This window comes from Chiloscyllium plagiosum, unplaced genomic scaffold, assembly GCF_037043375.1.
Source record: "Chiloscyllium plagiosum isolate Xiang-an unplaced genomic scaffold, Cpla_swu_hap1 HiC_scaffold_12, whole genome shotgun sequence".
In the NCBI taxonomy this organism is placed as follows: domain Eukaryota; kingdom Metazoa; phylum Chordata; class Chondrichthyes; order Orectolobiformes; family Hemiscylliidae; genus Chiloscyllium; species Chiloscyllium plagiosum.
Window position 1 is genome coordinate 53,127,172 of NW_028270150.1, and position 22,553 is coordinate 53,149,724.

The 22,553-nt window shown below is 41.0% G+C and overlaps 1 protein-coding gene across 1 annotated transcript in view; it reads left to right on the forward strand.

Annotated features, from left to right (window-relative positions):
• The window catches only part of efhc2 (EF-hand domain (C-terminal) containing 2), a 121,128-nt gene that overhangs the window by 74,903 nt on the left and 23,672 nt on the right, over nucleotides 1–22,553 (forward strand). The window contains exons 8-10 of the mRNA XM_043700858.2: nucleotides 9,875–10,040; nucleotides 13,129–13,271; nucleotides 16,429–16,625. Of these exons, the coding sequence (XP_043556793.2) occupies nucleotides 9,875–10,040; nucleotides 13,129–13,271; nucleotides 16,429–16,625 (506 nt within the window). The remainder of the gene's footprint in view (nucleotides 1–9,874; nucleotides 10,041–13,128; nucleotides 13,272–16,428; nucleotides 16,626–22,553) is intronic.

The window sequence follows — 22,553 nt, forward strand, 5'->3', positions numbered from 1 at the left end:
AGCCCTGGATGCACCTGTTCCCTCTGTCACTACAGCCTCCCTGAGAGTAAACCTGAGGAAAACGACTGCCCCAGATGTATCCCTGGCTGTGCAGATCCTGTGCAGACTAGCTGGTGGAAGTGTTCGCTGCCATCTTTTATCTCTCCTTGCTAAAATCTGAAGTCTCCACCTGCTTCAAGAAAACCACCATCATTCAAGTGCCAAAGGAAACGCACACAACGTACCTCAGTGACTACTGATAGGTGACTCTGATCTCCATAATCATGAAGTGCTTCGAGAGGTTTGTCATGGGCCACTCAACCGAGCCTCCCAGCCTGCCTTGATCCCCTGCAGTTTGGCTACTAGCAAACAGGTCCACAGCAGATGCTATTTCCCTAGCTCTACACTCAACTGCATAACAAGGACACCCTTGTCAGGCTCCAACTCACTGACTACAGCTTCGCTTTGAACACTACAATCTCTACAAAACTAATCTCAAAACTCTGAGACCTGGGTCTCGGCTCCACCCTCTGCAATATGATCCTCACCTTCCTGACCCAAAGACCACAATCAGTGAAGATAGATAACAGCATCTTCTCCACAATAATCCTCACCACCGGTGCCCTGCAAGGATGTGTACTCAGCTCTCTACTGTACTCCCTGTACACATGCGACCATGTAGCCAAATTTCATATGAATGCCATCTGCAAGTTTGCTGATGACACCACAGTTGTAGGCTGGGTATCAAACAATGATGAATCACGATACAGGAAGGAGATAGAGTGTTTGGTATTGTGGTGCAATGATTACAATCTCTCAATGTCTGCAAAACAAAATAACTCATTGACTTTAGGAAGAAAGGAGGAGGACACACCCCTATCTACATCAAGGAAGCTGAGGTGGAAAGAGTCGCGAGTGTCAATTTCCTATGAGTGATGATAAGCAACAATCTGGACCTCCCACATAGATGGGATAGTCAAGAAGGCATAACAACGCCTCTGCTTCCTCAGGTAGCTCAGGAAAATAAGGACCCTCACAAACGTCTACAGATGCACCATAGAAAGCATTCTATCTGAATACATAACAGCCTGGTACGGCAGCTGCTCTGCCCAGGACCGTAAGAGACTACAGAAAGTTGTGTGCACAGCGCAGACCATCATGGAAGCCAACCACCCATCTATGGACTGCATCTACATCTCTCATTGCTGTAGAAAGGTTGCCAGCATCATCAAAGACTCCCACCCACCCTGGTAATATCTCTTCCTACTTCTTCCGTCAGGCAGAAGATGCAAAAACTTGAACATACACACCAACAGGTTCAAGAACAGCTTCTTCCCTGCTGGCACTAGACTTCTCTAATTTCAAATCTAATACTGACCTTGCTTTTGTGCATCTCCTGTGCAGTTATAACCTTGCTGTATCTAAGCACCCTATGATCTGTATGTCCTTGTTTGTTATGATCTGCCTGTACTGTTCACAAACTAAACTTTTCACTGGGCCTAGGTACATGTAACAGCAATAAATGAAATCAAATCATCAGTTTAATCAGAGTCAGTGAATTTTCCCAGGAGAGCTTTTTTTCTGACAGTTTCTGCATTCAAATCTCCACTTGGCCAATGTTTGTATGACACTTCCTGAATAGTTTGCTTTATTTAAATAATCTCCAGGATTGTTCCACAGAGGGTCACTTTTCTGAACGTTTGCTGTGAGAGTGCAAGGACTAGCACTGGTAGATTAGTTTAGATTAGATTAGATTACTTTACAGTGTGGAAACAGGCCCTTCGGCCCAACAAGTCCACACCGACCCGCCGAAGCGCAAACCACCCATACCCCTACATTTACCCCTTACCTAACACTATGGGCAATTTAGCATGGCCAATTCACCTGGCCTGCACATCTTTGGACTGTGGGAGGAAACCGGAGCACCCGGAGGAAACCCACGCAGACACGGGGAGAATGTGCAAACTCCACACAGTCAGTCGCCTGAGTCGGGAATTCAACCGGGGTCTCTGGCGCTTTGAGGCAGCAGTGCTAACCACTGTGCCACCGTGCTGCCCAGTGTGTCCTACTAGTCCATCAGAACCTTGAAACATTGACTGATTCCTACTTTTCACTAACGCTAAATGTTTCTTCTGGTAATGTCTGTTTTGCCTACTGATTTCAATATTTGAAGTTTTTCTATTGTCATAAATCTGCAAGTTCAAGATTATGACTCCAATAAGGCTTCTGTACACCTGATATCTTTTGTATCAGGCTCATGTCAATAAAATCTTTGAAAGCTACCCAATAGGGGAGCTCACTTTCCAACAGTGGCACTCCATGTTGAACAATAACTGTAGTGTTGGGACAAGCTGTAACAGGTGGGTTGGCAGGCACGATTAATTATACAGCCAAGGCTTTTGCTGACACCACAGAAAGCTCCTTAAGTGCTTTGAGTGGCCAGAGACAGTACGATAAAGTATAGATCAGTAGTTATTGTGACACAGAAGCAAAATACTATAGATGGTAGAAATCTGAAAGAATAGGAAATGCAAAGGAATAGGAAACTTAACAGACCTGAAATGCTGGCCTGATTTTTGCAGAGTGACCTTTAATAATGACAGATGGTTCCCAGATTTGCAGGTCTTGCTCCCATTTTTAGCAGATACATTTTAAACAGTAAGGAAAATGCGGTGTTGCATAAAGCACACAGATGAAAATTATGAATTAGCTGGGTGGTATAGTATCAGTGCTTGAGACAAGTAGACCAGATCTTTGCTCCAGGAATGGTCTCAAACCCAGTGTATGTTCTGCAACTTTGTAGTGGAGATGGCTTTGAAGGGCAGACGAGTTATACAAAACTGTTGCAATGTCAAGTTATTTAAATCCCCTATTTTTAAAATAAAAAATACTGTTTTCCTGTATTTATGAGAGTTAAAAGAATGTGTTCTGGCAGGTTCAACAGATGTCAGCTGATATTACTATAAATATTACGGTTATTATTGCTTGATTGCTTTCCACAACTTTTCATTCTCACAGTAAGGGCTCTAAGTTCACAGTTTTATTGACAACTTCAAGAGATTCTCAAAGGATATTTTATATGAGGTTGTGAATACAAATGACACATTTAAATGTTGCCACAGTCTTACCAGACCATATTGCTGCACCCTGATGGGAGAGAGAGAGAGAGACAGCTGTTGCTGGTTTAAATGTGAGGGTCACCATACCTCAGGAATGGAGAGAACTTGAGAAGGTGAGTCCTTCTTGGTAACCTCAGTTAGTGTGAAAATTGAACTCAGGCTATTGGTATCACACGGCATCACAGATCAGGCATCCACCCAACTGAGCTAACTGACCCCCAACTTGACATGTTTATACTGCATTGAAAATGGTCTTTCATGAATGGGACTTTTGTCCATATATAATCTGCAGTAATCTACTTTACTTAATCCCAGTATGGCTCCTTGGATCTGTATATGGTCTGGATACTGCATAAGTTGGCATGGAATGTGTAAGTTCAGGGAGTAGTAGGCAGGGATTGGATTGGTATGAATTGCCATAAATCAGCATCTATGGGATACGTGGGAACATAGTTTGACAAGAGTTGATTCAAAGTTGGTGTGATCATGGAAATGAATGGGGTTCATTAGTTGCTACTAAACTGACATGAGCTATAGAAGATGATGGGTCGTGGCATAGGTAGTCATGGATACTACTAAAGACCATTCTCTGTGAGTAGAGGTACGTGTTTTGGAGGGGTTGGTTGGAAAGTTGGGATTGCTATGGATTTGGGGACCTATATAATTGTTAGGACTTATATCTTTCCATTAATAGACAAATGACAGTTAAGGGGAAGAATCAAGGTGTAATTAGGAGTGAGTATGGTGAGTAGTGACATTTTGAAATATATGTCAATATATTTCAAAAAGTGGGGTCTGTAGCTAGTACCTAACCATTTGCCCAGCCTTACCCAGAGTAATCAATGTCTGATAGAGCACAGCTGATTATTCAGGTAAACCCAATTCAGTCTAGTTCTTGGACTGTATAAATGAAGGTCTTTTGGCATTATGTTGCTATTGCCAGGCTAGAATATCCATGTTCAAATACCACCTGACCTGGATATGCATCATAGTATAATAAAATCAGTTGATTAAAATAACTTTCTGTTTCCTAAAAACTCAATGTAGCTAACAATTAACTACATTGCCGTGTGTCTGGAGTCACATGTAGGCCAGGTAAGGATGGCACTTTCCATCCCTAAAGGACATTAGTGAACCAGATGGGTTTCTGTCCAACAGTCAACACATGGTCATTAGACTCTTAATTCCAGACTTCTTTTGATTTCAAATTCTACCGTGGCAGGATTTGAATCTGGATCCCCAGACTATTAACTATCTGGCAAGAATACCACCAGGTCATTGCCTCTGTATCAGCTGATTATTTAGTTAAGCAAGTTGGTACAGATTAATTCTTTCACTACAGTTACAAAGAGGATAAATACAGAGATATCCTTGCAGCTTGCAGATGGAATGCAGATTTTATGCAAAATGTGTTCGGTTATTGGTAAGTTAAGTAAAGCAGGGCAAAGGTACTTGTGTGTTTTTCTTTCCTTATTATTTCAAGATTTGACTCTTACTCTAGTTCTGTGAAAGGAACTGTTGCACAATAACTGGTAAGCTATTCTACTTGTAATAGACAGTTAGTACAGTCAAAATATAGCAGGGCAGTTTGGCTATGGCCCATAAAATGTCGGAAGTCATAGATGGATCATGTAGCTGAGATGAGCACAACGGCAGAAAGTGTCACCATCCTCACAAGCTTGAGCTCTCGCACTTCAGAATTTAAGTGGTGTGTTTGAAGGGGTCAATGTTGTGTCTCCACGAGGCAGAAGACTATGTGGATAGTGTGCTTAGGGAGGTGGAGGCAGAAAAGAATGATGGGTGACCACCAAACAGTTCAAGAGAAAAAAGGCAGCTAAAACAGAGATCCCCTGAAAAAATATTGCTCGCAAATCAGTTTTCGATTTTGGTATTGATGATGGTGATGGCGCCTCTGAGTGCAGTCAGATCCAAGTCAACGGTCGTTGAGTTAGTCATCTGTACAGAAGGAGAAGAAAAATGCAATAACAGTAATGATAGAGGATTCTTTAGTTTGGGGAGCAGATAGGCATTTCTACAATTATAAACATGACTCCACTGTGGAGTGTTGCCTCCATGCTGCCAAGATCGTGCATGTCACAGAATATTGTTGATATCTCCTGGTTCAACAATTCCAACAATTTGTGGAATGAGTTGGTAAGAATAACTTAGATAGGAAGGGGATGCTGTCCTGAAAACAGACTTCAGGGAGCTGGAAGCAGACAGAAAAGGAGGATCCCCAAAGTAGTTTTAAAACCATAAGATATAGGAGCCGAAGTAGGCCATGTGGCCCATTGAGTCTCCTCTGTCACTCGATCATGTCTGATGTGTTTCTCAACTCCATTCTCCTGCCTTCTGCTGTAATATCTGATCCCCTTATTAATCAAGAACCTATCTGTCTCCATTTGAAATACACTCAATGACTTGGCCTCCATAGCCTTCTGTACTAATGAGCTCCACAGATTCGCCATCCTCAGGCTGAAGAAATTTCTCCTCATCTCAGTTATAAAGGGTTGTGCCTTCGCTCTGAAATTGTGTCCTTGACAACTAGTCTCTCCTACTGTTTGAAAATCTTCTCCAACCGATAACTAAACCTGCATGTTAACCTTAAGAGAATTCTGAACAAAGGATCCTAAGTCCTTTGTACTTCAAATTTCTAAAGCCTTTCCCCATTTATCTCAGGATTACTCCTCATCTCATGTGATTATGAGTGGAGAAACTGAAGAATTAAGTGATTGAGAACATAGCTGGATAACTGGTGTAGGAGAGAGGACATAAGATTTCTGAGGTAGTGGGACTTGTTCTGAGGCAGTTAGAGCTTGTACAGGAAGGACGTTTACAACTTGGTCGGATTAGAACTAATATATCCACAAGGAGATTTGCTAGTGCAGTTGGGAAGGTTTTAAACTAGATTGGCAAGGGTTTAGAATACTAAGAAGGAGCTTGGATTCACGAGGAACAAAACAAGAAAAAGGAATTGAAAAGAAATCAGCAAATGTCAAAGACACATGAAGCTATGACAAGCGTCAAATAGGATCAAAGTGGAGAATAATGTTAAAATGATTGAATTAACGGTTGGATGTAGTATTTGCAAAAAGGTTGACTTTGAATGAATGAATTGAGTTAAATGGATATGATTTAATTGCCACCAGGGTTACTGAGATTAGGAACTGAACAGCCAAGGGTATATTACATTTGGGAGGGATAGACAAATAGTAAGGGGGTGGGGGGTGGGAAGGAAGGAATGTGGTTGCAGTTAAATAAGAGATGACATCAATGCATTAGAAAGAAAAGAATCTTCAGTTAAAGGATTATGGTACAGAGTCAGTTTGGGTAAAACTAAGAAACAGAAAGGGACAGTAAGCGTTGTTGGGAATTGTTTATTGAACACCAAGTTGTCGAATTAATGTTGGCCACCTTACAAACCAGGAAATCTGATTCATCTAATGTGGGTGATCCAGTAATAAAGGAAAACTTCAATTTGCATACAGATTTGGTTAAACAAGTCAACATTAATGCTGAGATGAACTCCACTAGTGTGTATGAGATGGGTTCTGGAACTGTGTGTTGAGGATCCAGCTAAGGCTTGTGCTATTTTGAATTTGGTGCGATGTAATAAGAAAGAGCTAATTAATAACTTTGCTGTAAACGAGCCTTTGAGAAATTGTGCTCATGATATGATCAAATTTTACTTGACATTTTAATGTGAAATAGGTCATTCTGAAGCTAGGTATGCATAAAGAAACTACGAGGTGAGTTGACCAGGTTGGATTGGAAAAGTACACAAAAAAGATTTGACAGTCCACAGGCAATGACTAACATTTAAGGAAATTCTATAGATTAACTTCATCCCAGAGTGTTGAAGAAAGTACCTCCAGAGATAATGGATGCATTGGTGGTGCCTTCACCTTAAAATGGCCATATTGGTAAGGGCAATCAAAGTACATTGTTTCTGTATACATAGCTGAGCAGAAATGATGGGATCACATGACACACCTGCATTTGTTGGATTGTTAAAGAATATAATTTATAGCTTATCACTTGATTGTTGTTTTAACATTCTGAAAAGAGCAGTTCCAAGCTTGAACAACCAGAATGCCTGCTCTCCATCTCTCTTCCCCTCTCAGACGTTTACTCTGTAGAAAGAGTTTTGGACTTGACCCACTAAACTGGACTAATTCTCTCAATACAAGGAATATTACTGTACCGTTGATGCAATCCATCTGCATTTCTGCTCTGAGGAGGAGAACTGCTGAAAGATCACCACATGACAAACTCCTAATTGGACATTGGCTCACTAGATTCAAATAAATAATACCAACACCTCTGATTTTTAAAGAAATGTATTAGTTGTAACTGTTGTTCTTCCATTTGTGAACATGTGTGTGTGTGAACGAAGTAGCAAAGAAATCCTGTGGTATTTTGAATGTTTTATTAAAGAAATCCTATCTTTGATATCTCCTTAAGGGATTTTCCTATGGATTTATTTCTAAGATTAAAAACTCCAAAAAACATTTGGGGAACACTTCTCAGCCCACTGAGACGATATCTTACTGCCTTAAGCTTAAGAATAGGAAGACAATCATAATTTAAATTTACCTCCCTTTCCCCTTGTCTGACATCAGGTAGATACAGATTGGATGTTTCCCCTCATTGGTGCTTATACAAGGAGGGTCGTAATCTCAAGATCAGATGTAGGCCATTTAAGACTGAGACAAGAAAGAATTTCTTCACTCAGCAATGTTGAATCTTTGGAATTCTCTATCCTATAGGGCTACGTAAACCCAATCATTGAGCATGTTCATAACAGAAGTCAATAGATTTCTGGAGACTAATAACATTAGAGATATGGAGATAGTATGGGATAATGGCATTGAGAAGATGATTAGCCATTATTGAGAATGGTGGAGCAGGCTTGATGGGCTGAATAGCCTACTGGATTTTCTATGTTCCTATGGATCACACTGATGAAATGTAGGCCAGGCAATCAGTCTGGACTTCCAAAGAGCTAAGAATGTTTTAAAAGTATTTTTTAATATTGACATATTGATTTCTCTTGATTGAGTCTAATAAGACTCTATGTGCATTTGAAAGGACAAATAGACAACATTTTTGTCATCTCAGTTGATCACTCTTCCTTAATGTCTTCTTCCTATGTAAATAGATACTGGTGTTCTCAATATTCTGAAGAATGCACCCATACAAGGGCTATGGAAATTCGATCATTGAGCAGGAAAAGCAAATAGACAACCCTTTTTTCACTTCACTCTATTAATTTTCCTAATCCTCTTCTTGCCCCTACACAAGTAGATACAGGAGTTTTCAGCAGTTTGAAAGATGCATGTGTTCAAGTGGAATTTCCTCCTACTGATTCCATAAACACTGCTGGGATCAATACCAGATCGCACAGCCAACCATTATGCAGAATCCAGGGGATTTGGGGCTAAATATGGTTTTAAACATATTGGATTGTAAAACTCAGCATTTTTGTTTTGGTTACTTTGGTCAGACACTGATGCAGTCCATGCTCAAAAGCAACAAGATCTGGACAATATCCAGGCTTGGGCTGAAAAGTGGCAAGTAACATTCACCCCACACAAATACCTGCCAATGGTCATCTCCAAGAACAGACAATCAGACCTCCACCCCTTCATTATCAATGGCATTACCATCACTGAATTCCCCACTACCAACACCCAGGGGGGTTCCCACTGACCAGAAACTCAGCCTCACTCACTATATAAATGCAGTGGCTACAAAATCAGGTCAGAGGCTAGGGGTACTGCAGTGAGTAACTCACCTTATGACTTCCCAAAACCATTTACAAGGTACAAGGCAGGAGTGTGATGGAATACTCCACAGTTGCCTGGAGGAGTGCATCTCCAACAACACTCAAGAAGCTTGACACCATCCGGAACAAAGCAGTCCACTTGGTTAGTATCATATCAACAAATATCCACTCTCTCCACCATGAAAGTTCAGTAGCACCAGTGTGTACTATCTACTGCATAAATTCACCAAAGATCCTTAGACAGCACCTTCCAAACCCACAGCCACTTCCACCTGGAAGGAAAAGGGCAGAAGATACATTGGAACACCACCACATGCAAGTACCCCTCCAATCGCCTCACTATCCTGATTGGAAAATATATTGCCAATCCTTCCCTGCCACTGGGTCAAAATTCTGGCATTCCTCGCTAATAGTATTGACCGTCTGCTTGCAACATATGCAATGCAGCAATTCAAGAAGGCAGTTCATGACCAACTTTTCCAGGATAACTAGAGTGGATAATAAATGCTGGCCAATCAACAATACCCATCTCCCATGAGTGGATAAAATAAAAATACAGTAGAAAGACAGTAATGTCCATTAGTACACGTTACAAGAATAAGAAATGGACACATTCAAAGTCAATATGAATTCTTTAGCTGAATGTGGAGGAAATTGTCCTTTCATGTACTGTCTATAGACTCAATTGTTTGTTGTAGTTTGTTGGAAATTAAAATTTAGCGTCAATAAATCATCCATATACTTTTTAAGTAACCATACCATGAATTTAAATAAAATTTCAACCATCTGTTTTACTGAAAGAATGCGTAATATTGGTTTTATATGTTTAGTATCATTAGCTGAACTACATCATTGTTTTTCAGATTGTAATAATCAGGCAGACAAGGGTTTCTGAAATGAAAAGAGAAAATACTGGAAAAATTGCAGATTTTCAGCATTTGCAGTATTTTACTTCTAATAATTGTTTTTTTGTTTTATGAATTAACAGTGGACTTCACACCAGTTAAATACAAGTCAAAATCAACCACCACATTTGAAAGAGAAATCCCTCCATACAATGGCTTTGGATCAGAGGAGGACTCATTCAATTCAACCCTGGGTCTGGTACCCAAAGCACCACAACGTAATATTATAAAATTCATGGAGAAGGACAGGTAAGATAAGAGGCTATACAACTAATTGCATGATCTACGACATTTGTACATTGGTCTGTCAGAAGAATCTTTGTTATGCATTCATGGAATGAGGGCGTCACCGGCTAGGCCAGCATTTGTTGTCCATCGCTAATTGCCCAGAGGGAGGTTAAGAGTCAACAACCATTACTGTGGATCTGGACTCATGTGCAGGCCAGGCTAGGTAAGGATGGCAGTTTCCTTCTGTAAAGGACATAAATGTATCAGATTGGTTTTTCTAACAATCAACAGTGGATTCATGGTCATCATTAGACTCTTCATTCCATATTTTTATTGAACCCAGGTCCCCAGAACTTTACTTTTGTCTGTGGAGTAATAGTCCAGCAATGATACCAATAGGTCATCACCTCCCCTAAATGAATGACTTTATGAACAATAAATGTTTTTTTTCATCATTTGGAGCTCACACCGAATTACTGCTTGTTGCTTCTATCCTTTTAATTTCTGTTATGAAATAAATTGAGAAGTTTTAACTTATGCTTGTGCAAACATGTATTTTATTTGCTGTCATTGAACAGTAGACAAATAGTGGCAGATCTCAGAATATTGAGTTCCTGTGGATGATGGATTAAACTCATAGAGTCATAGAGATGTACAGCACGGAAACAGACCCTTCGGTTCAACTCGTCCATGCCAAACAAGTTACCCCAACCTAATGTAGTTCCACCTGTTAGCGCTTGGCGCATATCCCTCTAAACCCTTTTTATTCTTATACCTATCCAGATGCCATTTAAATGTTGCAATTGTACCAGCCTCCACCACTTCCTCTGGCAGCCCATTCCACACAAGCATTACCCTCTGCTTGAAAAAGTTGCCCCTTAGTTCTCTTTTATATCTTTCCCCTCTAACCCTAAACCTATGCCCTCTAGTTCTGGACTCCCCCACACCAGGGAAAAGACCTTGTCTATTTATTCCTTTATTCCTTCATTCCTGATGAAGGACTCCTGCCCGAAACGTTGATTTTCCTGCTCTTCGGATGATGCCCCACCTGCTGTGCATTTCCAGCACCACTCTAATCTTGACTCTAATCTCCAGCATCTGCAGTCCTCACTTTCACCTTGTCTATTTACCCTATCCATTCCCCTCATGATTTTATAAACCTCTATAATTCCTCTAAAACCTCTATAACCTCTATAAGGGGAGATGTCAGGGGTAGGTTCTTTACCCAGAGAGTGGTGGGGGCATGGAATGCGCTGCCTGTGGGAGTGGCAGAGTCAGAATCATTGGCGAACTTTAAGTGGCAATTGGATAGGTACATGGATGGGTGCTTAAGCTAGGACAAATGTTCGGCACAACATCGTGGGCCGAAGGGCCTGTTCTGTGCTGGATTGTTCTATGTTCTATGTTCTATAAGGTCACCCCTCAGCCTCTGAAGCTCCAAGGAAAACAGCCCAAACCTATTCAATTTCTCCCTATAGTTCCAACCCTGGCAACATAATCATATAAATCTTAAAAATCAAGGTAGAAAAATGTATTCAAAGCAATTCTACAGCAAGCACATGGAGCACTGTTTGCACAGCCCACAAACTGTTCTTCAATGATATCAATAAAGTAGCCTGATGCAAATAAATTTTCTCCCACATTTTTCTTATTTTTAATGTTCTTCTTTATGGATTTTATTGCACACTTCAACGGTCCATTTATGTTTCAGTTATGTCAGTATCCAGAATCATTTGAATTTTTCTTATGCAGTGGTGGAGGTTTGTCAGGGTTTTCTACGTGAATGGAATAAGCATTTGTCCAATTAAATGACTTTATGCATCCGCAGTTGCTTTCTGGTCTTGTATATTCATTACTGATGTGAGTTGTATATAAAAAAAGTAAGAATGTTTAGGAAATGAACTTAATTGTGAAAATTAAGGTGCTACATTTGGACAAATTTCAGGCATCGTGTTGATGCCCAGCACATGCTGATGTTATGCACAATCAAAATTTACAAAGGAAATCCAAAATAGTCATCAGGCCCTGTATTTGTGTAAGTCTGTTTCAGGCAGACACATGGAATTATTATGGAGTAAGCTTTACCAATATGAAAAGTACAGTTTCCAAAAACACGATCCAGATTCAGCCTGCCCTTCACCACCAGCCCCCTTGCCCAAACACCCCCATATTGCACTCTTATATATCCACTTTATGCCAATGAGGCAGGCTTCTATATCTATCTGTTTATATTTATCTACTCTCAGAAACACCAACTTAGTCTGTTTTTTAGTATTCATTAACCAGCTTTCTATCTCCTTTGATGTGCTGTCCCTTAATTTTATCAAAAACAGTTTCATTTTCTTATCAAGCAACTTTCAAAAATTCTTAATTTTTGCATTTTCTTAATTAATATCTTCTCTCACTTCCTCAAAATTATTAAAGTTATCAGACAATACTTCCCTTTTTGACAAACCTATTGTGACTCTCATCAAATAGTATATGTCTATTTCAGAGAATGTTAGTTTTAACCTATGTAATGGTCTTCCAGAACTTGTTCACAACTGACATTATGTTTGGTGGTATATCGATAGCTGATTTGTCTTTTTCTGAAGAGAGGTATTTACATAGACAATGTTTAATTCCTACACCACTTCTATATCCCGAAATATTTAGAAAATTTTGCATTTCATGTTATTCCGCTATGACACCAATGAGTTCCAGGATGCAGGCTAGCAGGATCCAATGCCTTTTCTACTTGGTGTTCCACCAGTTTTTCAAAGTATTTTCTTACCTAGAGTTATTCTGCAGAACTGATACACTTCTCCTTTTGCCATTTGTACTATCACACTCTGCAGCAAAGGTGTTTTTAAAATTTATGTTGTATTCCATCATCCATAGATTTCCCTCTTCATTACAAATGTTTCAATCCTTTTTTTAAAAAAAATTATCCTTTACAGTTTCCTTTTACTAATTTTCTTTTTTATGTACGGTCCAGCATTTTTTTTGCTTAATTCTTATTGATGCTAATACTTGTGTATTGTATTATATATCTAACATAATTTATGTTATAGAAAATACCATCAATAATGAATCGTTCAGTGTCTGATCGGGAATTTCCTTTTTTTAGACAGGGATTGGAAAGCAACGTGCTCCGGTTCAGTGCCAGACTGATTACAGATGATCCAATCAACAGTGAACGGAAATTTGTGATTTCATATTTTCTGAGTGATGACACCATTGCTGTTTTTGAACCTCCTGTTCCAAATTCAGGTAAACTTTTAATACAGAGGATTCTATAGTCAGACTGTATAGTCCACTCAAGTGCTGTAAATCTTGTTGCAGATCTGAGTCGCTTCCTCTATCTGTACTTTGATCTTCATTATTCATGAAATGCAAAGAGTGCTAGCAAGACCAGCATTTATTGTCCTTTACTAGATTCCCTTGTGGTTAGCTGCCTTCTTGAATAACCACAATTTGTGTGGTATAGATACTCGCATCGTGCTATAAGAGAGCAGTTCCAGGACTTTGACCTAATGACAATGATTGATGGCAATATAGTTCCAAATAAGAATGGTGTACGAGTTAGAGAGGCATTTGGAGATAGTCATGATCCCATTCCCTTTCTGGTTTCTATTAACTCTTTCCTCATAATATTATACACCTCTACCAGATACCCCCTCGACTTTCACTGCTCCAAAAAAAGTAATCCAAGTCTATCCAACCCCTCTTCATGGCTAAAGTGCTCCATCCCAGGCAACATCTTGGTGAGTCTCCTCGGCACCTCCTTCAGAGCAAGCCCATCCTTCCTATAATGCAGTATATTTGCATTGTATTAAGGTTGACATCTCATTTTTAGGTATGCCTGGTGCTGCTCCTGGCTTGCCTTCCTGCACTCTACCACTGAACCAGGATTGATTCCTTGTCTTGATGGTAATAGTTGAGTGGGGGATATGTGCCCATGAAGTTGCAGATTGTATTGCGGTACAATTTTGCTGCTTTGATGGCCCAAAATGCCTCATGGATGCCCAGTCTTGAATTGATAAATACCTTCAACGTCTGTCCCATTTAGCATGATGATAGTGTCACATAACACAATGAAGGCAGGACTTTGTCTCTACAAGGTTTAGGCAGTGGTCACTCTTACCAAAATTGTCATAAACAGATGATCTGTGGCTGTCAGATTGGTGAGGATGAGGTCAAGTGTGTTTTTCCCTCTTGTTGGTTGCCTCACATCCTGTCATAGGTGCTGTCTGACAGCTATGTTCTGTAGGATTCGACCAACTCATTCATTGGTGCTACTACCGAGCCACTCTTGGTGGTGGACCTTGAAGTCCCTCACCCACAGTATTGTGTGTGCTGTTGCCATCTTCAGTGCTTCCTCCAAGTGTTTCTCAACATGGAGGAGTACTGATTTGGGTACTGGGTGAGGGGTGTGATATATGGTAATTAGTAAGAGATTTCTTCGCCCATGTTTTGCCTGATGTCTTCTGACTTCATGGGTTCTGGAGTCAATGTTGAGGCCTATTAGGGCAGCTACCTTCTAAGTGCACATCATGGTTGTGCTACCTCTGCTACCTCTATTCTGCTGGTCATACAGGACATATCCAGGAATGGTAATGGTATTGTCTGTGATGTTGTGAATAAGGTATGATTCTGGGTATATGATGGTCAGATTGTTGCTTGACAAGTCTGTGTGATAGCTTTCCTAATTTTGGCATGAGACCCCAGCTGTACAAAGCTTTGGTTAGGCTTCAGCAGGAGCACTGTGTGCAGTTCTGATCACCACACTATAGGAGGGATGGGATTGAGTGCAGAGGGGATTCACCAGGGTGGGTTGGAGTATTTTAGCTATGAAGAGGGTCTGGATAGGCTCAGGTTGTTTTCTTTACGGCTGAGGGAGGACCTGATTGAGATGTATAAAATTATGAGGGGCATAGACAGGGTGGATAGGAAGCAGCTCTTCCCCTTAGTTGAAGGGTCAATAATGAGGGGCAAAATTTTAGGATGAAAGGCAGGAGGAAATTTGAGGAAAGATGTGAAAACACCAAGAGAATGATGGGAATCTGGAATGCACTGCCCTGGGAGGGAAATTGAGGCATGAAACCTCTAAAAAGTACATGGATGAACAATTGGAATGCTGTAACTTTCAAGGCTATGGGCCAAGTACTGCAAAGTGAGATCAATGTTCATAGGTCAGCACAGATCTGATGGGCCAAAGAACCTCTTCTGTGTATGACTCTACATTAGTAAGGAGCACTTTGCGGGGCCGACTGGACAACATTTCCTTTTGTCATTTCTGGCGCCAAGTGGTCGGTCAGTTTCATTCCCTATTTATTTGTTCACAATATCTATGAATATATCCCTTGATTATTTATTCATTACAAATCTATATTACATATTTAAAAGGTTATCACATTGGCCCCAATTTTCATTCCTGGATCAGATACAGAGATGGGAGAAATCCTGGCTCCACAAACTCGAACTTAGCCACTGTCCTTCCTATTTGCAGTCCATGGGAGGTGGGCTGTATTGGAAGATAGGCCAAATGACCCAGGAAGAGCTGAGGACGTTGCCAGTTCCTGAGGCAGACTGTGTAGTAAGCTGGCCTCAGAACTCCTGCACTGTGACTAATAATTGAAATAAAATACTAAAATATGAAATATTCCTCCAGTCCTCAGCTCTAACAGCTCCCTTATTCTCCCTCACTTCCACACACTCCCAAATTCCATCAATGTTAATCCATGTAAACTAAAGCCCGTCCTCAATGGTCCCTAATAATCCCTATGCCGACAGTGCCTACTTCCATGCACCACCCTATCCCCCTTCACTTATGATTCCAACTCAGCTAATATCCATAAGGACCCAAGCTAACAGGAGAACAAATTATTTTTTATTACTTGAGGTTCTACATCCCACTGGGTGGGATGCTGTTCGGACGGTCACTGTGAATGCGATGGGCCAAATGGCCTGCTTCCTCACTGTTAGGATTCTAAGATTCCACTGCAGACTGGACTTTCTTGAGAAAAGAACCTTGATTCATAAGACAAAATTGACAGGTGTTACCAATCTTCACAAATTATACAGTCCAATGGAGGTTATACAGCTTTCATAAACAATTTTCTCCACTGTTGATAATCAAAGACAGCACCTTCAGCTCCTCAAAGTGATCTTTGACCCCAATTCTGAGGTGTCTTGGAACAATAGCTTCAGAGGCACCTCAGCTCTCCAGATGGATGATGGGCTATCCATAGGTATTGCACTAAGATGTTATTTTTCTTTGTAGGCCTAATCTCTATACTCCAAGTTGCAGACGCCAATCCCACTGCAATACTTGTCACTTAGAAGAGGCTTCAGCATGGTGAAAATCTGGGCCAATTTGTGTATGTTTGAAGTCGTGGTGTTCTAAATATATGTATTATTCCTACAGGTATTCCTGGTGGTAAATTTTTAGAAAGAATGAAAATGAAAATACCTGGCCAAGAACTTTTTAAGAGTGAACCATCTAAGTACTATACTCAACAGGATCTGTTCATTGGAGCGAGGCTCTGCCTCTTTGGGAACTATTTTTGTCTGGTAGATGCTGACGAGTATACTTTCAATTACATGGAAAAGAATGCAAATGAAGTAGGTTATACCTTATTTTGGTTCTTTCTTTTATTTTCTTATTGTTACCTTTATAGTATGGAGTTGCCCACAAATAACTTATTAAAAGTAATTATATTGTAATGTGCAATTGTTTAAGCAGATCATTTAGAATACGGTTAAAATCTATACATTTTGTAATTTAAACAGAAACAAAAACAGAAGTTGCTGGAAAAGTTCAACAGCTCTGGCAGCATCTGTGAAGAGAAATCAGAGTTAATGTTCCCGAGGAAGGATTGAAACGTTAGCTCTGATTTCTCTTCACAGATGCTGCCAGACGTGCTGAGCTTTTCCAACAACTTCTGTTCTTGCTTCCGATTTACAGCATCCACAGTGTTTTTGGTTTTTATTTTGTAATTTAAACACTTGTGCCCTAGAGAGAAAAAACATATTTATCTTCTACTTCTTTAATGGTATTCTTAATGCGGGAAATATAGCTCACTCATTCTTTCTCAGGTAAGCAACGCATATTAAGTCTACAACTCGCTGCCTTGTAACACCTAGGGGCAGAATATTGATTGGGTTATCCAGAGATGTGACCAGTGGATACACTCTGCCAGGGTCCAGTAGTTGTAATTATGAACCATTTTAATTTTTCATGTATCATGCATATAACTTTACCCTCAATTTTTCACTCTAAAATCCAAACTCTATTTACTTATTACCTATTTTCGGTACAAACTTATTCACTGACGGAATAATAGAATAGTAGACTATCCGAGATTGAGTTCCTGTGTCAGTGTGAAGTCAACACAAACTAACAAGGTTACTACCTTACTGGTGTGTACAGCATTCCCATCAACTCTCCCCTCTGAAATGACAGTGTACCATCAAGAAAGGATAGCAGGTATACAGCATTGTTCATACTAAAGTTGTCAAGATTGCAAAACAAACAAGTAATTGTATAAAATCAGAAGTCACATGATACCAGGTTATACTCCTAGGGGTTTATTTGAAATCACATGCTTTCAGAGTCCGGCTCCTTTGTCAGGAGAAGTGGACGCACTGTTCCGTGTGTCTAGATGAAGAGCTGGTTGTTGAAGGTGGGAGACATTGTGGTCAAGGATGAAGCAGATGAGTTGTAAGATGACATCCAGGAATTGGCAGTTGTTGGTATTGAGTACTGATGCTGTCGGAGGGATGCCATCGTTGTGAGGGCTGCTGTCATAGAGTGCGGAAATGTCCATTGTGACAAGGAATGCTCCTATTCGACTGGTCCAGATGTGCTGAGGGAACACCACCCTCACAAGTAGGAACACTACCCATCACGTACACGGTACGTACTCATGCGACTCGGCCAATGTTGTCTACCTCATACCCTGCAGAAAAGGATGCCTTGAGCATGGTATATCAGTGAGACCACACAGATTCTACTTCAACAACAAATGAACGGACTGCACACAACAATTAGATTAGATTAGATTACTTACAGTGTGGAAACAGGCCCTTCGGCCCAACAAGTCCACACCGACCCGCTGAAGCACAACCCACCCAGACCCATTCCCCTACATTTACCCCTGCACCTAACACTACAGGCAATTTAGTATGGCCAATTCACCTGATCTGCACATTTTTGGACTGTGGGAGGAAACCGGAGCACCCGGAGGAAACCCACGTAGACACGGGGAGAATGTGCAAACTCCACACAGTCAGTCGCCTGAGGCGGGAATTGAACCCGGGTCTCTGGCGCTGTGAGGCAGCAGTGCTAACCACTGTGCCACCCTGCCGCCAGGCAGGAGAGTTCCCTCCCAGTCAGGGAATACTTCAATGATCAAGGACCTTCAGCCTCCAATCTTTGGGTAAGTACCCTCCAAGGTGGCCTTTAAGGTACACAGCAACACAGAATCGCTGAACAGAAACTGATAGTCAAGTTCTGTAAACATGAGGACAGCCTGCACCATGAATTTGGGTTCATGTCATGCTACATGTAACCTCACCACACTTCTGTGTTTGTGAAATCTTCCTTAGTATCCTGTTTTGACACCATCACCTGGATAACTTATTATCTCTCTATCTTAATTAGTTTGTACAGTTTTGGATTACTTGTTACCTTGGTTGGACCGTCATCATGTGACTCTTATACCTATCATGTTATTCCAGCCATTAGGTTTGACTCTGGCACCATCTAATTTTTGATTTTTTTGTAATTATCTCTCTGCCTTCATAAATCAGATCATAGGTCATCCTTTCACTTGCTATTCAGCTGTTGACACTTTAATCACATTGTTTAACACTTTTGATCACCTGCAAAGATGTGTTATTCAGCCTGTCGACATTCCACTCACACCATTTGTACTTATCTTTTGATGCTCTTAGTTACCTGGAATATCTTGCCATTATCTCTCTGCCTATAAATTATGTGCCTATGTGCTTCCTTCCACTTCACCTGACAAAGGAACAGCACTCTGAAAGCTTGTGATTTCAAATAAACCCGTAGCACAATAACCTGGTATTGTGTGAATTCTGACTTTATACAATCACTTGTTTGCTTTGCAGTCTTGACAACTTGAACATGAGCAATGCTGTATACCTACTGTTCTTTCTTGACGGCATACTGTCAAATCAAAGGTAAGAGTATGGTGCTGAAAAAGCACAGCAAGTCAGGCAGCATCTGAGGAGCAGGAGAATTGATGTTTTGGGCATAAGCCCTTCTTCAGGAATGAGGCTTGTGGGCCGGGGGGCCTGAGAGATAAACGGAAGTGGGGGGTGGGGTTTGGGGGAAGGTAGCTGAGAATGCAATAGGTAGATGAAGGTGATAGGTCAGAGAGGAGGATAGAGCGGATAGATGGGAAAGGTGATGGACAGGTCAGGAGGGCAGTGCTGAGTTAGAGGCTTGGGACTGGGATAATGTGGGCAGAGGAAACTGGGGAAATCCACATTGATCCTGTGTGATTGCAGGGTCCCAAGGTGGAAATATGAAGCGTTCTTCCTCCCAGGCGTCAGGTGGTAAGGGTTTGGTGATGGAGGAGGCCCAGGACCTGCATGTCCCTGATGGAGTGGGAGGGGGAGTTGTGACATCACTCACCAAGGACCCAAAGGATCTTTCCCTGTCCAACAGAAATTTACCTGTACCTCCATCAATGTCATCTACTGTATCCATTGCACCCGATGTGGTCTCCTCTACATTGGGGAGACAGGATGCCTACTTGCAGATTGTTTCAGACAACATCTCTGGGACACCACCCCATGGCTAAACACTTCAACTCCTGTTCCCACTCCAACAAGGGAGGTTGGAGTGGTAACTGGAGTGGGCACTTCTGGTTTTGTAGGCCCTATGCATGGACTCTTGGAATTGGTGGTGAGGAGTCGGTTGTAGTGCTGGTGGAGTGGGGACCCCTGGCTGCAGTTAGCCTGGAGAAGGGACCTTGCAGAGACCTTGCATAAGGTCTGGAGACATATTTGGGACCCCTGCCAAAGAACACAAACTCAATTTAAGTACTTTCTTTCTTTTCTTCAGTACCTCAAAATGGCGCCAGATTATGATGACAGAATAATTTTCATTGTATCTGCATTAGTATATGTGACAATAAGTAAATCATTCATTATTTCTTTCATTCATTCATTCATTCTTAGGTACTTAAAAGAATTGGTTAGTGGGAGAGTTGATGTGTTGGTTTTAATTTTCCTAAATTTCTGAGATTCTGGTGAGGTTCCATTAAATTGGGAAGGTGATGACCTAGTGGTATTACTGCTGGACTCTTAATCTAGAGGACCAGGTGATGTTCTGGGGAGGCAGTTCCAACTCCGGTCATAGCAGATAGTGGAATTTGAATTCAATAAAAATCTGGTATGAAGGATCTCATGATGATTATGAATCCATTGTTGATTATCAGAAAAAGCCATTCAGTTCACTAATCTCCTTTAGGGAAGGAAGCTGCCATCCTTACCTCACCTGCTTGTGACTCTAGGCTTTCAGCAATGTGGTTGGCTTTTAATTGCCCTCTGAGAAATTAGGGATGGGCAATAAATGTTCCTGGTTTTGTTCCAGCAATGCCCTCATCCCAGAATGAATTAAAAACAAAATTGGAAAGTAGTGAATGTAATTTCTTCAGTAAAAAGGGAGTGAATCAGACATGAGGAAACTACAGGCAAGTTAGCTACACGTCAGTAAAAGGAAGATATTATACATTATAGCAGGGTGTTTAGATAAGTGCAAGATAATCAGGCAGAGTCAACATGTGAAAGTGAAATCATGTTTAACCAATATACCCTGTATTTGAGTTCGTTGTAGAAGTAATACGCACTGTGGATAAAGGGGAATCAGTATTTTACTTCGATTTTCAAAAGGCATTGTTAAGGTTATCACAGTAAATACAAGCTCATAGTGTTTTTTTTAATTCTACTCGTGGCATGGGAGTATCGCTGGCTGGGCCAGCATTTATTGCCTATCCCTATTTTTCCTTGTGAAGGTGGCATTGAGCTGCCTTCTTGAACCACAGCAGTCTGTGTGTTGAAGTTAGATGCACAATCGCATTAGGGAGGGAATCTCATGATTTTGGCCTAGTGACACTGAAGGAGCGATAATAAATATCTCCAAGTCAGGATGACGAGTGGCTTGGAGGGGTACTAGCAGAACGTGGTGTACCCATGAATCTGCTCCCCTTATCCTTCGAGGTGGAATTGGTCATGGGTTTGGAAGGTGCTGTCTCAAGCTTTTTGGTGAATTTCTGAAGTATCATCTTGTAGATAGTACGCACTGCTGCTACTGAGCATTGGTGGTGGAAGAAGTGGATGTTTGAGGATGTGGTGCCAGTCATGTGGACTGTTGTGTCCTGGCTGGAGTCAAGCTTCTTGAGCGTTGTTGGAGATGCCGCCATCCAGGCAAGTGGGGAGTATTCCATCACTTGTGCCTTGTAGATGGTGAATATGCAAGTCAGTTACTTGCTTCAGTATTCCTTATCTCTGACCTGCTTTGTAGCCACTGTATTTATATTTTGCTAGTCCAGTTTATTTTCTTGTCAGTAGTAACCCCCCAGGATGCTGGTAGTGGGGTATTCAGTGATGGTAATGTCATTGAATGTCAAGGGGTAGTGCTCAGATTCTCTCTTCTTGGAGATGGTCACTGCATGGCATTTGTGTAGGGCAAATATTACTTGTCATTTTTCAGTCTAAACCTGGATATATCCAGGTATTGGGATAATGAAATGACATTGACAGAAGAAAAATTCAGAAGTTCAGAAGAAGAGTCATACTGGACTCACACTGTTAAATCTGTTTCTTTCTACACAGACCCGCTGAGTTGCTTCAGCATTTTCTGCAACTGTTTCAGACTTCCAGGATGAACAGTATTTTGCTTTAAAATAATTAGTCATTGCAGATTTCAAAGTCAACACCGGATGGTGTACCAGGTTTATGAAGAGAAACAATTTTTGTACAATGATAGAAGGCCCAGATTTCACAGTGTCACCAAGCAGTATACAAATTAAATGGAGATTCTTCTTTTATGAAAAAAATTAAGTAACAAAAATACTTTTTGGCTGCTTTTGCACTTGCTTTGAAGAAAACCTTTCTGTCTTGGTAATTCTACTGAAATACAAACAAAGCATGACATTGGGAGATTGAACAAAGAACAAAGAAAGTTTACAGCCCAGGAACAGGCCTTTCGGCCCTCCAAGCCTGAGCCGATCCAAATCCACTGTCTCAACCAGTTGCCCAATTCCTAAGCATCTGTATCCCTCTGCTCCCCATCTATTCATGAATTTGTCCAGACGCATCTTAAATGAATCTACCGTGCCTGCCTCTACTACCTCTGCTGGCAACGTGTTCCAGGCACCTACCACCCTCTGTGAAAAATACTTGCCGGGTGTATCCCCCTTAAACTTTTCACCTCTCACCTTGAAAACGTGACCTCTCGTTATTGAATTCTTCACCCTGGGAAAAAGCTTATCTCTATCCATCCTGTCTATGCCC